Source organism: Mustela erminea, chromosome 7 (assembly GCF_009829155.1).
Source record: "Mustela erminea isolate mMusErm1 chromosome 7, mMusErm1.Pri, whole genome shotgun sequence".
Classification (NCBI taxonomy): domain Eukaryota; kingdom Metazoa; phylum Chordata; class Mammalia; order Carnivora; family Mustelidae; genus Mustela; species Mustela erminea.
Genome location: NC_045620.1, coordinates 140,764,807 through 140,779,475, shown reverse-complemented (window position 1 = coordinate 140,779,475; position 14,669 = coordinate 140,764,807). Strand labels below are relative to the sequence as shown.

Here is a 14,669-nt window from a genome sequence, read left to right as displayed (position 1 = left end):
GGGGCCGCTGCCCGTCCGCTTACGGCCGCACCTGATGGGGACTCGGCCACCTGCTGCACGGAAGGGGCAGCTGGCTCAAGGCCGAAGGTCGGGTGTCCCGGTCCTCACTGCCCGTCCGCTCAGCGGGTGGCCCGGGCCCACAGACCCCCTCCCCCCAGAGACTGGCTGTCCCTTCAGCCCAGAGGGGCCTCCGCGGCCTGCTGGGCACGCAGGAGGGAAGCACCCCTTTTCCCGAGAAGAGCCCCACCCTGGGGATCGCATCGAGAGCCACGTGGAGGAAGTGGCACAGGGCACATCCGTGGGCATGGCTGGGCCCAAGGTATGCAGGGCAGCGCATGCCACACGCTGTCCCACGTGCTGTCCCCTGCAGGGAGCCTGGCTCACAGGACACAGGGGGCAAAGGCCCAGTCACCAGGAGCATACGGGTACTTGGAGCAAATGTTGCTTTCATGGTGGATTGGAAGTCTCCTCTGGCCCACCGCTGGGGAAACCCTGGTGGCTGATTTGTTAAGGGTCCGTGGCCATTGCTAAAGGCAGCACAGTCACAGGGTGTCCCCTGTAGGGCGGACGGGTCTCCCCTGGAGTCCTGCCCATGGACGGAGCAGCCAGGGTGAAGCCCCCCACAGATGTCTCCCTCACAGTGTCTTCGACTCCGCCAGCAAGCCCCTCTTGCACGACCCGCATGCCTCTTTGAATGTCCTTTCCGAAGCGAGCTTAGCCAGCTCTCCCTGCGTGTCCGACACTGTCCCTAGCGGTCTGGGACCTGAGTACCCCGCTGGGAGGGCGTGCACGTGCTTTCCTCCCAAAGGAAGGGGCCAACACCACAGAACCAAACAGCGGACCCCACACAGCCACCGCGGTCAGTCACCATGAGCCACACCAAGAATCTGCCCAAAGCGCCACATTCAGAGTGAGTGAACACTGAGATGAGCTTTTGTCACGGATAACTTTCTGCTTTGGACCCGAGACGCCCTTACTTTTGCCACCACTGGGCTGCCCAGTGGTGCTGGCACCGGGCGCCACCCCGACCCCCACTGAACGTCACTGAGCCGCTGCCGGGCAGGCGGCCATCTGAAGGAGGTCCCCTCCCGTGGACCAGAGGGTTGGCTGCACACACTCAGACCCCGCAGCCGGAGGAGTCTGTGCCGGCCGGGTCCCTCTCTGTGAGGACAAACCAGCACACCTGTCTGGGACATGGCCTTCCCTTCCTCATGTTTCTGCGGGTGCACATATCGAAGCATCGGAGGGCACGGTGTGGGGTCCGAGCACAGAGACGTCCCACGGGGCTGAGGCAGCAATGTAGGGGGACCCGATAGAGACCCTCCCTCGAGGGTCGGCCCCCGGGACTTGCACAGCAGGCACGGGGAACCACACGGAGTCTGCGGCTTGGGGTAGTCTCCCTGGGGCTCAAGTCTGTGGCTTTACACCACAGAAATTGTGGGAGAAACGCGAAAGTACTTTTGAGGATTCTTTTCCCTAATGAGGGCTGGCCGCTGGCTCAGAAAAATAATGGAATGCATATAAATAAGGAAAATGGCCATTTCATGTTGAAATAAGCACATTTCAGTTTCTAGGGGAACGTCAGCAGGACATGTGTGTACAGCAAATGGCCCCAGACTCCTGGTAAAGGGTGTCTCCTTCGCCAGATGCTGGAGTCTGGTAGGACCGGGCAGGGTGCTGGCAGGTGAGTGACCTGGGGGCGACTACAGACGAGCCCGATCCAGGAGACGCAGGCGGGACAGGCAGCCACACACCTGGGCCCTGTCACAGAATGCAAGCACATCTTTGTTTTGTTCAAAAGGAAACTAAGAGTGCAGGTCCTCACAATCACCGCTCGTTTGGAAATCGCTCACAGAGCCAGCAGCAGGGACCGGTGGCCACGACAGAACACTCTCCCCTTTCCGATCGGTCAGCAGGCAGCACCGGTCCCTGTCCTCCTGGGTGCTGGCCTGTCCCTGGGTGGGATGGAGGCCACGCCTCCCCGTGTGCGGCTTCCGTGGCAGCCCGCCAGGCCTCGCACCGCATTGAGAAACCCCCCGTGCAGGACTCTCTCTCTCTCTTGCAGGACGGAGAAAGACTCTAGGGGATTCCTACTGGCTAAATATGGCAAAAAAAAGAACAACCACATTCACCTAGAGCCTTCTTCTCACCCTGCCCTACTTGTGAGTCTCCCTAAATGCGTGCGTCTCCCACCTGGAATGTCCACCTTCTTCTGTGTTGACACAATGGAAGAGGTGAAGCCCAGAGCTCCGTGAGAACCAGACAGAGAGCACAGTCTGGAGGTGCGCCTCCTGAGGGTTCATGCCATGGGGGACCTGGGTGCACCCGGAGGGCCGTGCTCCCTCATGCCCCGACCCTCACGGTGCCCACGCGGCTCTGTGCGTGGTGAGTGCTACTTGGAAAAGGAGCTTTCCTGTGAGAATACAGCTCAGGGCTCTGCGCACCGCCTGCTCCTGTGACTTAAAGCATTGGCTCCCCGTACAGACTCCTCGTTTCCCACTCACTCATGCAAACAGGCAGCATTTGCTCGGCCGGCACCGGCACAGCGATTTGAGACCGAGGACAGGAGCTTACGGCCCGGCAGGAAGACAAGGTGTCTACCCATGAGCCCGCCAAGGAGGGGACCCAGAGCTGCACAGGGCCAGGAACAGGCATCCGGCTCTGCACGGGCACCACCGGGAGGGACGTTCCAGGAGGACTCAGCTCCGAGAGGCTCTGGAGCAGTCGGGCTGTGGGGCAGCCCGCTGGCAGGTGTGGGCAGGAGGGCAGGGGTTCCAGGGAGCGCCGGGGCAGGGAAGGGTGAGGAGGCCAGAGGCCCGGTCCTGGGGCCTCCGGATGGCTCCTGAGGAGTTCTGGGAGCCATTGCCGGCAGGAGGCCTGGACAGGGCCCCAGGGCAGACAGTGGGAAGTTGAGCACGTCGGGCGGCGCTGAGTTGGAGGAGCACAGAGGAAGTCCAGAGCCGATCACAGGCTCAGCTTGGAGAATCCAGAAGTTGGGAGTGACAGGGAGGCTCACAAGGGGAGCGCATGGGGTTCTAGGTTTGGGCAGAGCTTGGAGTGGTGATAAATTGCCCAGAGACCCGAGCAGAGAGGTCTTGACTGGGTTTGGCAGCTGTTTCTGTCAGAACTGGACAACAGTCGGGGCTTTTCTGCCACAACCACTCGGTTCTGCCTTGCGCGGTGGGCCCGGTCACCGACGATGCAGGAGCGCGGCCGGGCCCGTATGACTTCACCTGTGAACACTGAAATTGGACCTTGATGTAATCTTTACATGGCACAGATTCTTCTCTTTTACCCAACAGTGTAAACACATCAGCACCACTCTCAGCTCGTTGTAACAAATGGGCTGGGGAGACCCCGACCCGCTGCTCACGGTGAGGGCAGGGCCGAGACACGTCTGGGAACCTCTGCCCCTCCCCACCCTCCCCTGCACACGGGCTTCCACGCCCGGCGGAGAGCTCCCCAAGCTCCTCAGCACGGTGGGGACGCAGGGCCCTTTCCTCACCTGCCGCACAGGTGCCTGTCCCCACTCTGAGGCACGTCAGGCCACAGGTCCTCCCTACCAACCCATGGATCTTCTACTTCTGCATAATTTCTACTCAAGCTCATGCTCAAGTGTGAGATTTGCCGTTTTGATGAACCTCCTGCTGATCCCTCCTGAGCGGACGTCTGGCTTCACTGTCTACGCGAGCGTGCGTCCCACGGCCTTCCGGCCGGTCCCTGCTCCTCCTTGACACTTGTTATCCAGAGGGAACGAAGAGCCAGACAGATGACACGTAACAGATGACTGATGCATGGGTGGACGGACAGACAGACAGAAAGACCGATAGCAACTAGCTGGTGTCTGGAAGAACGCGGGCACTTCACTTAGCGTGTGCTGAGTGTTTGGAACACAGGCGGTGGGACCTACGGTGTGATATCCGAAGACAGCGGATGAAAGTCCTACTTTTCTCCCCTGTTGGCCATCTCCGCGGCCCACCCCTTGCTCCCAAGGGTTATGCTTCCCCAGCAACAGGCTCATTTCAGTTTCTCTTCAGGAGCAATGACTCCGTTCTCTGCACCCGCGGCAAGTCCGGGGGAGGTCACTGCCGCAGGCGGCCACATGCTGCCGTCACTCTGTGCTGCCTGGCTTCAGGGACAGCTCTCCGCTCACACCCTATCGAGAAAACGGACCCAGCCACTCTCATCCTCATGGGCATTTCCTTTGGAGTTTTAAAAGTCCGTTAGATGGGGGCACCTGGGTGGCTCAGAGGATTAAGCCGCTGCCTTCGGCTCAGGTCATGATCTCAGGGTCCTGGGATCGAGTCCCGCGTCGGGCTCTCTGCTCGGAGGGGAGCCTGCTTCCTCCTCTCTCTGCCTGCCTCTCTGCCTACTTGTGACCTCTCTGTCAGATAAATAAATAAAATCTTTTTAAAAAAATAATCCGTTAGATGCATCTAGTGTGAGAGAAATGGAGTCACTGCTGTTCTTTTCAGTAAATCACAGTAAAAGCTGCTTTTCCTTCCTTTTTTTCTTTTTTTGTTTGTTTCTTAAAGACCCAATATTGAAGTTTTTGTTCCCTATTCTTGTTTCCTTGTGGGCCAGGTGAGGAGTTTGGCGCAGCCAAGGTTTCTCACCAGAGGTCCTTTCTGGGTGGGGGGAGAGTGAACGGCAGTCGTCCCACGTTTGTCCCGACCCTCGCGATAGCGCCGGGCGGCCCACAGGATGGGAACTAGGACGGCCACCCCGTTCCTGGGGAAACCAACACCCAGAAGGGTTCACCTGTTCAGTGTCACTCCGCTCTGAGGACAGACCAAGTAGGTTTGACTTCGAATCCACTAATGGGTGTTAAAGCATGAAAATGTGCTCTACTGGTCACGACCTCCCCCAAAGTCCAACCGTAACGCCGAGGTCAAGGAAACCAGGCCGCACAGGCCAACGGCAGCGAGCAGGTGTGGGAGACAAGCAGCCCGGGGCGCCTCCCCAGGCCGCCGTGAGGCACATGAGACGTTGTGTGAATTTTGCTTTCTCGGTCCCTCATGTGCAGCCCTTCGGTCACATGGATAAAATGATGACAAACCAGAAATTGGCAAATTATGATAAAGCAAAAATAATTACTTTCTGCTATACCCTAAGCCATTGTCTTTTTTTCCACTTACATGTTTGTTCCTCCGTGTTAAGAACCGATGCGCACGAGGAGTCAGTACACGACACACCAGAGAACGACCGAGCTTCGCTCCCTGTGCGCACGGATTGTTATTAAGGCAAGTGATGACTACGTCAGAAACACGTGCGGCGACTCACCCTGAATGGTGAGGAGGTTCTGGAACTCCCCAGCCATTCACTTTCAATGAGTTTTTTTGGTGTGCTATGATTTTAATTAAATACCTTCTTCTGAGAAGAGCTAAAATATCTTTAAGGGACATCTCCTCTCCTCTGCTACAGAACACCAAGACAAGACTTATAAATCATCAAAACGTCTCCATCCCACATCCCAGCCAACTCAGGGCACATATCCTAGAATTCAAAGCAGAAAGGCAGTCAGGCAGTACGTGACATCAGGAGACCCACTCACCCCTGTCTTGTTCAGCGACTTACCATGGGAGTGCAAGGAAGCGACCAGAGCTAGCTCCGAGCCCGCCGGGGCAAACAAGCCCCGCCCTCTCGAGAAGCAGGTGGTGCTTTATTTGTTCTACCTGCTCTTTGCTTTTGGTGGAGGCGTGGTAGCTAGGTTACCACGGGAGGCCCTGCCGGCCCCACTCCCCAGGGGGAAGCAGGCCAGGGCCCGCCCCTGCTGGAAGGAGCCTGCTGACACCAGCAGAAGCTGCCTGCTCTTGGGTGCACCTTGGAGTCACCGGTAACGCACAGAAGGCCACCGCACAGGCAGCGGCCCTGGGGCAGCCAATCATTTGGTCCCGGAGCTGCCTGGGCGTCAGAATGCTCAGAGCGCCCCAGCTGACGCTCATGTGCACCCAAGGCGGAGAACTCAGGGGGGCATGCAGAGGTCCTCCAAGGACCAGGAGCTCTGGGGGCTACGTCTGGCATTCCCAGGCGGCTCCATGCTGGAGCCAAGCCCGAAGGACGTTCATGAAGACGGGGACGGCATCGGGAAGCACATGAGCCGACGCCTCCGTCTCCGCGTTCTGAACGCGGCCCGAAGGAGCTGCTTTGGAAGCATCCAGGGAAGGCATCTTTCTCACCCACACCTGGGGGCACACAGGTGAGCGTGGCCTGTGCACGTGCTTTCTTTGGGCCCCATCAAGCGACCCCATGCTCGACCAGTTTGTAGGAAACGGATATACACAACAACAACATTATCAACGGCAAGCGTGACTCTCACTTAAAGAGTGTGCACCTCCTACCATCATATCCTTTGGGGGATATATCCCTGGTTTGCACCTTGGGAGCTATGGCCCGCTTGCCGTAAGTATGGCTGTCGTAAGTGTTGTACTCAAACGAGGTCTTGGAATATTTCTCCAGCTCTTTGGCGAGGTTGGAGCGGGGCGTGGCCGTGGGCACGCTGTTCCTGTAGCCGTAGTGAGGGATCTCCAGCTGCTTGACGAAGCACATGGGCCTGCGGGCAGACGAGAAAGAGTCACCGCTCGCCCTCCCACGGCCGCCGGTGAGATGCGGCTCCGGTTGGCGTCAGGGCGCGCCGCTCACCGCCGCCTTCCCGAGCGGAGGCCACGGGTGTGGGATTTCCCGGCCCCACGAAAGCCGTTCCCCTAATGGCCCGCGGGCGCGGGAGGAGCACCAGGTAGCCCGTCAGCTTCCTTTCGCACGGGCTTCAGAGAGTAAGCGTTGTGCCAAAGGAGGTGAGCTACTAAGACATTTCCCTTAAAAAAAAAAAAAAGAAGAAATAAAGAAAATCTCATAGGGATGTGGGCTGACCCCAAACAAGATGACATGTGCCTGGCTGGACACGAAAACAGAAAACAAAGAGGCGCCCGCAGGCCCGTGTTTTCACGCGAGGCCGGGCCGTCCCCAGTGCAGAGGGCAGCGCGGAAACGAGGAGCCCGTGCTCACCACACGCGTCGCGCTTCTGCCTCGCTGTGCGTGCGAGTGCCGGCGTGTCCCCGCGTCCACCTCTGCGGGAGGGGTCTCTATGGTGTTTGGGGAAGTGACTTGAGACTTACAAGGGGTGTGTGCGGGGGTCCCTTTGCTTCCATCAAGCTACGGCTTTCCCGAATCACCAGCACAGTCATTCGCTTTCATTTATTCAGCTTTTCTTGTCAAGGTGACGGGTGCTGTGCTGAGCCGCCCAAGGCCTGTTATCTGAGGCACGTGCCCGGGGAGCCTGTGGAGGCCCAGGGAGGCCCTCGCCCTGCCTTCAGAAAGCACGCGGCATGGGACACGATTTTAAGAGTCCAGGGGGAAGGAAGCTGGGCGGGTGGACAGAGTGTCCAGGTGAAGATCCAGGGAATGAAACCACAGAGGAGAGACGCAGGCGCGCCGACAGCCTCTCTGGAGACTCCCAGGAGTCTGGTGACCCGGGACCGGATCGGGCGGGGGGCCTGCCTGGCGGGCAAGGCCTGAGGGTTTGGGCTAGGGAGGGCACGATCCCCAAGCCTTCAGAAGGTTAGGGGCAGCTCAGAAGGAGCGGGGCCTGGAGCAGAGGCCTCGGTGACAAGCTGGTCCTTGGGGATGTGCACAAGTTGTCCCGGAGTCGGCCCGCCGCGGCCGGGGAGTGGAAGACCGGAATAGGAACGGAAGCCCTGACGTCTTCCTGCCGCACGGTCTGCTCGGAGACTTCAACTCCTAGTTAAATGAGTGTGGATTTATGTATTTTTTAAAGATTTAAAAAATTTTAAAATTTGATTAGCGAGCACAAGGGAGCGCACATGAGTGGGGGAGGGGCCGAGGCAGAGCGAGAAGCAGGCCTCCCGCTGGGCAGGGGACGCCCACACCCCGCCTGCAATGCAGGGCTCCATCCCAGGACCCTAGGTTCATGCTCGGAGCTGACGGCAGACGCTTTCCTGACTGAGCCCCCTGCGCCCCACGAGTGTGGATTTAAATTATTTTCTCTTTGTTCCCTTCGGGTCTCCTTTCCTGCCCGCTGAGTGAGCGTGCCCGTGTGGAGACGCTGTGGGGACTGTCCACCCGGAGACCAGGTCCTCTAGGCCTTGCTCACGCCATGAACACAGGTGCCTGAGCGGTGCCCCGGGAGCTGGGGAGCACAGGGACACCCCGGAGGACAAGACCGCGGCTGGCGTGGCTGCTTCCCTTTGTGCCCTGTCCCACCGCCTCGCCATGCCCGGCTGGAGGCACAGAAGGGTTAGCGTTCGTATATGCACACTGGCCCGCACACGTGTGTTCCACGATCGCTGCGGTGGTTCTCTGCAGCTCTGGCCTCTGCAAAGGGACCCGTGGCCACACAGCCACAGAAACACGGTCGGGGCAGCTGCTTCTGGCTGTGCGTCAGTGTGAGGCTCCTGTCTGGGGTGGTGTTCACAGTCTGCGGCCCCCAGGGCAGCGTCTCCTGCCTGATGCCTGCTCACCCAACGGGAGGGTCCCCAGGAGGGATGGGCTCAGGGCTCATCCCAGCTCTGGGGTCTGACTAGAGGTGGCGGATGTGGACAGAAGCCCCGAGCCTCGGTCTCTCTCTACCTGTCCTCAGTTCTCGGCTGACAGCCATTCCTTCTAGACGGACGGAGCCCCGGCGGGGGGCTCCCCGCTGCCAGTAACAAACGTGATCTGTGTGCTCACAGGGGCGCGTGAGACGGCTAGCACCCCCACACAGAAAAATCTAGAAGAACACACGCCAACATTTATTGAGGGTTTATCGCTAAATAGTACACTTATAAGTGGTTTTTATTTTCTTGTTTTTGTCTATTTAAGTATTTCTCATTTTCCATAAAAATCTTAACTTTTCAGAGCACCTGGGCAGCTCAGTAGGTGAAGTATCTGCCTGTGGCTCAGGTTGTGATCCGGGGTCCTGGGATCGAGCCCCCCATGGGGCCCCTGCTCCGCGGGCGGCCTGTGTCTCCCTCTGCAGCTCTCCTGGCTCATGCTCTCTCTCTGAGAAATAAAGTCTTACAAAAAAGATTTTAAGTTTTCTATTGAAGGATAAAAGGGTGTAGAGCCACCAGTAAAGTCCTTTCAGAAAACTAAGCTAATGCACAACGAAACCAAGCAGGTGTTCAAACCAGTTAAATACGGCCTTTTCCTACGAGATTTACCCCGAAGAGCTCCCGTACCGCAACCGGCGTGTGCGTGTGCGTGTGCGTGTGCGCTCCCCTTCCGTCTGCGACTGGAAACTTGGCCGCCGCCTCGGGGGGCCCACCTGCTCCCCCCTCCCAGAGGGGGCAGCCCCGCAGCCCGCAGGACCCCCTGGGAAGACCTGGGACCGTGTCTGTACCACCGTGTCCACTGAGGAGTCAGGACGACGGCCGCGCAGCCTGGGTGTGAGGGGCCGGCGGACTGGAGAGCTGACCGGCGGGGTCTGCGGTGGGCGCTTCTCTCTCCGCCCCTCCCGGGAGCCTCCCTTCCTCCACTGAAACCGGGGTTGGACCAGGAGATCCTGCGGTGTTCCCACGACAGTCCGTGACTGAGCTGGTTCAGGTAAGTCACTCGGCCGCCCTTCCCCCGCCTCCTGCTCATAACCCCTGGGGTGTCTGGGGACAGAGGGGCCGGCCCCTGGGGGGCTCCCCCACAGAGAAAGGCTCTGGCCGTCCTGCGCCGCAAGGCCTGGAGGCAGGTGGGTTCTCCGTTCTGGGCTCCAAGTTAAACTAGGATGACTCTGGGCATCTCATGAAGGTGGCAAGTGCCTCGCTTCCATCTAGCAGGCCCAGAACAACAAAACACCTTCCTGGCCGGAAAGAACCAGAAACACGTCATCTACTCTCATTTCAAGACTCCCAGTGGGTGGACAGAGTCCCAGAGAGCAAGGTGGCCCCCACCTCACACAGGCCCTGTGGACCTGGGGGGCTTGGCTCTTACAACTGAGCCACCGACCACTTGCGTTCCTGCCCCCGAGCGAGGCTGCCCGCTGCCCCCTGCTTCCCCCTCAAGCCCCACAAACCCCTAGTCCCCCAGTGTCCCAAACCCCCAGCCCCCAGCCCTCTAGCGCCCCCAGGCCTCCAGCCCCCCAGCACCCAGCCGCCAGCCCCCCAGCATCCCAACCTCCCAGTGCCCCAACCGCCTAGCCCCCCAGAACCCTCAGGCCCCCAGCCCTCCAGCCCCCCAGTGCCCCAGGTGCTGGGTCAGGTACATGTGGATCTCACGGCAGGACCGGCCGGCATCTGGTACCTTAGCACTCGGTCTGAGGCCTGGTTGGACTTGGACACGTCACAGCTCTGGTGTTTTTCCTGGGCCTTTGCCAGTTTCTCTGCGGCAGCAATGGGGCATCCGGAGAGGCTGTGAGGACAGAGCACAGAGTGAGTCGACTCCGCCCACGGCTCTGCGGCCCACGGGCCCCGTCGCCCCCTCCCTGCCTCTCCTTTGGTCCGCACCAGAGCACCCCAAGCAGCTTCCCATACCTGCCCTGGGCATTCCTGAGGGGCCGGCTAGGACAGGGAGAAATGACCATGGTTGTGCTGTGCGTGACTTCCCGGGGGGTCTCCAGGGGATGGCCCTGATGGCCGTCCGTGCATGAAGCACACTCAGCCCTTGCCAGCCACAGCGAGCCCAGTTCTGTGTCCCTCAGGAGGACACGAGCGAGTGGAAATGACAGACACAGACTCCACCCCAGGATGCTTCAGCAGAGGACAAGCCACGGGGGTGGGATGAGCTGCTGAAAAGCCCCGGAACAGCAGCTCACGGACTGGTGTGAAGGGGAGCTCTCAGCTGACGGTGGGTGCGCCACTGCCCCAGCCGCTGAGGCTTCTCAGCCCCCTGCTCGCCCTCCCCCGGTGGGGGAATGAATGGGAAGAAAGGAGCGTGCTCTCTAGGACCGCTCGGAAGTGTTGTTTTGGAACTAAGGATCTATGGGACAGACAGCGTGCGGGCTCCGTGGCTTCGGCCTTTCTTCTTCCTGAAGTCACGGTGTCTACGCTCTGCGTGTCTGCACAGAGCTGCACGTAGGTACGGATGCATACGCTGTGAGACCGTCGAGACCGTCACGTCTCACGGACACGGGAAGCCCAGGACTGATGAGCCAGTGGAGCCTAAACACCGTTTCAAACAGGGCTCTGCACAGCCTTACCACTCCGCAGATAGCTCCTTTCTCCTGCAGGCTAAGGCCAGACGGCCTCTGATGCGCACAGGGTTGCAATTTGTTTCATTATGAATTTAACACAAGTAACCAAATTTACCCGACAGCCGGGCAAAACATAAGATGGAACTCCTAACAGTTTCCTTCATTTAGGATATAGTTTTGCATGAGCGTTCGAGGCTGAAAGACCCATCCGAACAGATCCGTCCAGCTACTGGTGAAGAAGCGTTTGATAAGATCTGAGTTTCGTGAGCAGCTTAGAAGTCAGGATAGGAGGTAAGAGGACTGGGATTGTCCAGAGCAAAAGTATGACGCCGAGCAAGCCCGTTTACCTGGCCCACGGTCATGCCAAACGGTCCCCAACGAGCACTTTGGGCCTCTGCCAGTATTTTGGTCATGTCCACACCGATGACTGGGGTCTCGGCAGAGTTTCAGGGGTGACCTCGTTAGGTCCCAGACCATCCAGTCTTCATGCCTTGTAACCCCTCCCTGTACAAGGTGCACAGCACGGCTCCTCCCCGCCCCTGGACGCAAACTGAGCGTTCCCCGTGGAGGGTGCCTCCTGGGGGACGCGGGACGAGTGGGTGGGACAAGGGAAAACAATCGACTCTGTGGAAAGGGGTCTCAGAGTTTGCCTTCCCCATGCACGATGCCCTCCCAGACAGCGGCCTGTCTCCCGGGGCAGGAGGGGGAGGTGTGCAGGGCACACTCCCTCTGGAGGCTGGGGTGTGGGGGGGGCTGTCGGGGAACGTAGCGCAGCGGCCTGGGGCACAGGAGCGCTTTGCTTACCTTCTGTGCGAGTTCCTGTTGCTATTTACATGCCCTCGCCCCGTGCAGCCCGGAGTGGGGCACTTGAGAACATTCTCATGCATGGCAAGAACTTGACAGGGAGAGGCAGAGAAGACAGCCCAGCATTAAAACATAGAAATGGTCTGAATACAAGAATATGCAATCATTTTAACAAAGGCTGGGTTAGTTTACCACGGACAGTCCTACACACATTTGTGATGGACATGGTCAGGAAACACACGTAGGAAGAAGAAGGGTGTCTCAACCTTAGTGTCACTGGCATGCAAAGCAGGGCGCACTGGGTGGGGGCCGCAGAGGTCGGGAACGTGGTAGCCGACTCGCTCCCGAGGGGGCAGGGCGGCAGGGCCTCCCCACATCTCCCACACATCGGCACTGAACATCGGTTACCACGTAACAGCACGTCGATGGGTAATTTTTAAAACATGCCCGTGTTCTAGAAACACACAGTATGAAGACAGCACGGTGGTCATGGGTGAATAGAGACTCCCAAACCCGATTTTTAAACAAAACGAAGTAAATAACAACTTCTCATCTGGGAATCAAGTATTCTGTTATTCTGCCAGTGGGACAAGCTGCAATACTAAGTGTTATGTCGTGTTCCCTGTGAAGTCATCACAGGGACACCAGGGGTGGGGTGCTGCAGTGGGAGGAGCAAGCAGCTTATTGCTGGGAGACAGTATTTGAGTTTACATGGGGCGGTAACCGGCCTGGACAGTTTGCATGTCCTCTCCTAATGGGTCCTCAGTGAGCAGCTGCTGCTCTGGGGGAGTTGGAGCGGGGGGACAGGTGCTAGAGGGAAGCCACTAGGATAGGACCCCAGCCCTGGGCCCCATATGACTGTCCGCATCATGGCAGCAAGACCTGGGGGAGCCAGCGAGGTACATGTCACAGCAAGACCATGAAGAGCAAAGTCTGCCCAACTGGTTATGTGTTCTGTATGATTCTCCTCCTTTTTTAGAGCAATCTCTGTCTTCCCTGAAGTCTGTGTGCTGTCCCCATCAGGGGCTGTCCTCCGTCCTGTCCTGGTCCTTACATACTGGCTACATTCTGGATTCTTTAGTCTTGTGGCTCCTGTGTTGTCCTGTCAACGCTCGGTGAGCACTGAGGGAACAAGGGTGAGCCAGCTCACTGTGTGTTGGGGGCTGCTGGAGGAGGTGTCAGGAGACCTCCTTCCCGGGGGACCTGGCCCTGGGCCCTGCCTGCTCGCCCCCGCCCCCCGTCTCCCACACAAGGGTTCATCCTGTGCTGCCACCTGGCCTTCACTCTCCCTTCTGGGGTCCGGATTCACCTACGTCGTTCTCGGTTCTGCACGATTTTCCCAACTCCCTGTTGCGACATCACCTAGACCCTTCCCATGACACAGGGTCCCTTTCAAATCGGCACTGCTTTCCTTTCCATTCATGCTACACTTCTCGAAATAAAGTCTTCCCTGGAGAGAGCAGAAGCTTCTGCGCCCGGCTGTGGCGAGGACCCCAAGCAGATGGCCGCTGTCTGTCCCACTGAGCGGAGACGCGGACTCCTTCCCGGGCTGGCGTCAGCAGGGCCGTGACTGAGCCCGGCTCTGCCGTCGTGTGGCTGCGCTCTGCCCCTGTCCCTCAGCCCCCCGACGTCCTCAGACCTCCACCGCAGCAGTGGTTCCCGTGCCCCTGCCCAGAGCAGTCAGTGACCCCTGATGCCACCCCCCCGGACTTCTTCCTCCCCGCGTGGGCCGGACCTTTCTAGAACAGCCTCTGTTCCCTCTTCTTGGCTGCGTGTTCTATGTGCTCCCGTCTCAAACTCCCGCAGTGGGCTTTTGCTCACGCTTCAGGCCTCCTCTCCAGCGAGGCCATCCGCAGTTCCTGCAACCCGGCTGAGAAAGCAGACCCCGGGAGCCGCTGGGCAGCCGAGCTCTGTGGACCCCGGACACCCCCTGCCCTCCACCTGTGCGAGCACCACACACACACTGCCCGCCAGCCCGGAACAGTCCGGGCCATCCTGTCTTCTGCTGGCGGGGCCCCGCTTCTCCACCACTGCATCAGTCCGCGGAGCTGGCGTCCTCACGGCCACGGGGACTCTCCGTGTCGCCTCCTACCCCTCCCCCTCTCCGCCTTCACATCTGCCCGTGTCTGGAGCGTGTCTTGAACTCAACCCAGACTTTCCATCCCTGGCCACTGTCTCCGACACGCCTGGCGTCCTATGTGGCTGACCACGGCAGCCTCTGGACAAGCCGCAGACCCCTCCCCTCTCCCCCCAGGACCCCAGCTCAGTGCGGCCCCAGGGAAGCCTGCAGGTCCCTTGGGAAGCCTGATGGCGCAGGTGGGAGTCACCCACTGGGGAGCCCCTCCCACCATGGCCCCCTTCTGTCTTGAGTGCATGGCCCCCTCTTGGCTGCACTGGGAGCCCTTGGGGGCCAGAACCCCATCCTGTCCAGTGGTGCATCGTCTGTGCTTCTAGGGCAGCATGTTGCAAACTGACTGCTGGACTGCCTTCACCTGGGCAGAGAGGATGACTGACGGAGGCTGGCCCAGAAAAAATTGGAAAAAAATCTAAAGTCTAAAAAAAAGTACCCTCTCCCCCCCTCCGAGGATTCTAATTTTTTCTCTTTGTAAATTCTTACGGTACTGTAAAGAACTACATGTAAGTATTTAGAAACGGCTTTCTGTAGATGCTCTGGAGGGCAGTCTCAAGGTTGGTGTGGAGGGGCTCACCTGGTGAGCCCGGGTGCGGTCTGACCCCCGTCTGTGGGAGC

The 14,669-nt window shown here is 59.1% G+C and overlaps 1 protein-coding gene across 15 annotated transcripts in view; it reads right to left on the bottom strand.

Moving 5' to 3' along the window:
• Positions 1-14,669, bottom strand: part of MYT1L (myelin transcription factor 1 like) — a 392,068-nt gene that overhangs the window by 61,380 nt on the left and 316,019 nt on the right. For all 15 annotated transcript variants that reach the window (XM_032353449.1, XM_032353451.1, XM_032353453.1 and 12 more), the window contains exons 12-14: positions 11,921-12,011; positions 10,228-10,335; positions 6,342-6,553 (exon numbers count right to left, since the gene is read on the bottom strand). In XM_032353449.1, coding sequence (XP_032209340.1) covers positions 6,342-6,553; positions 10,228-10,335; positions 11,921-12,011 — 411 coding nt within the window. The remainder of the gene's footprint in view (positions 1-6,341; positions 6,554-10,227; positions 10,336-11,920; positions 12,012-14,669) is intronic.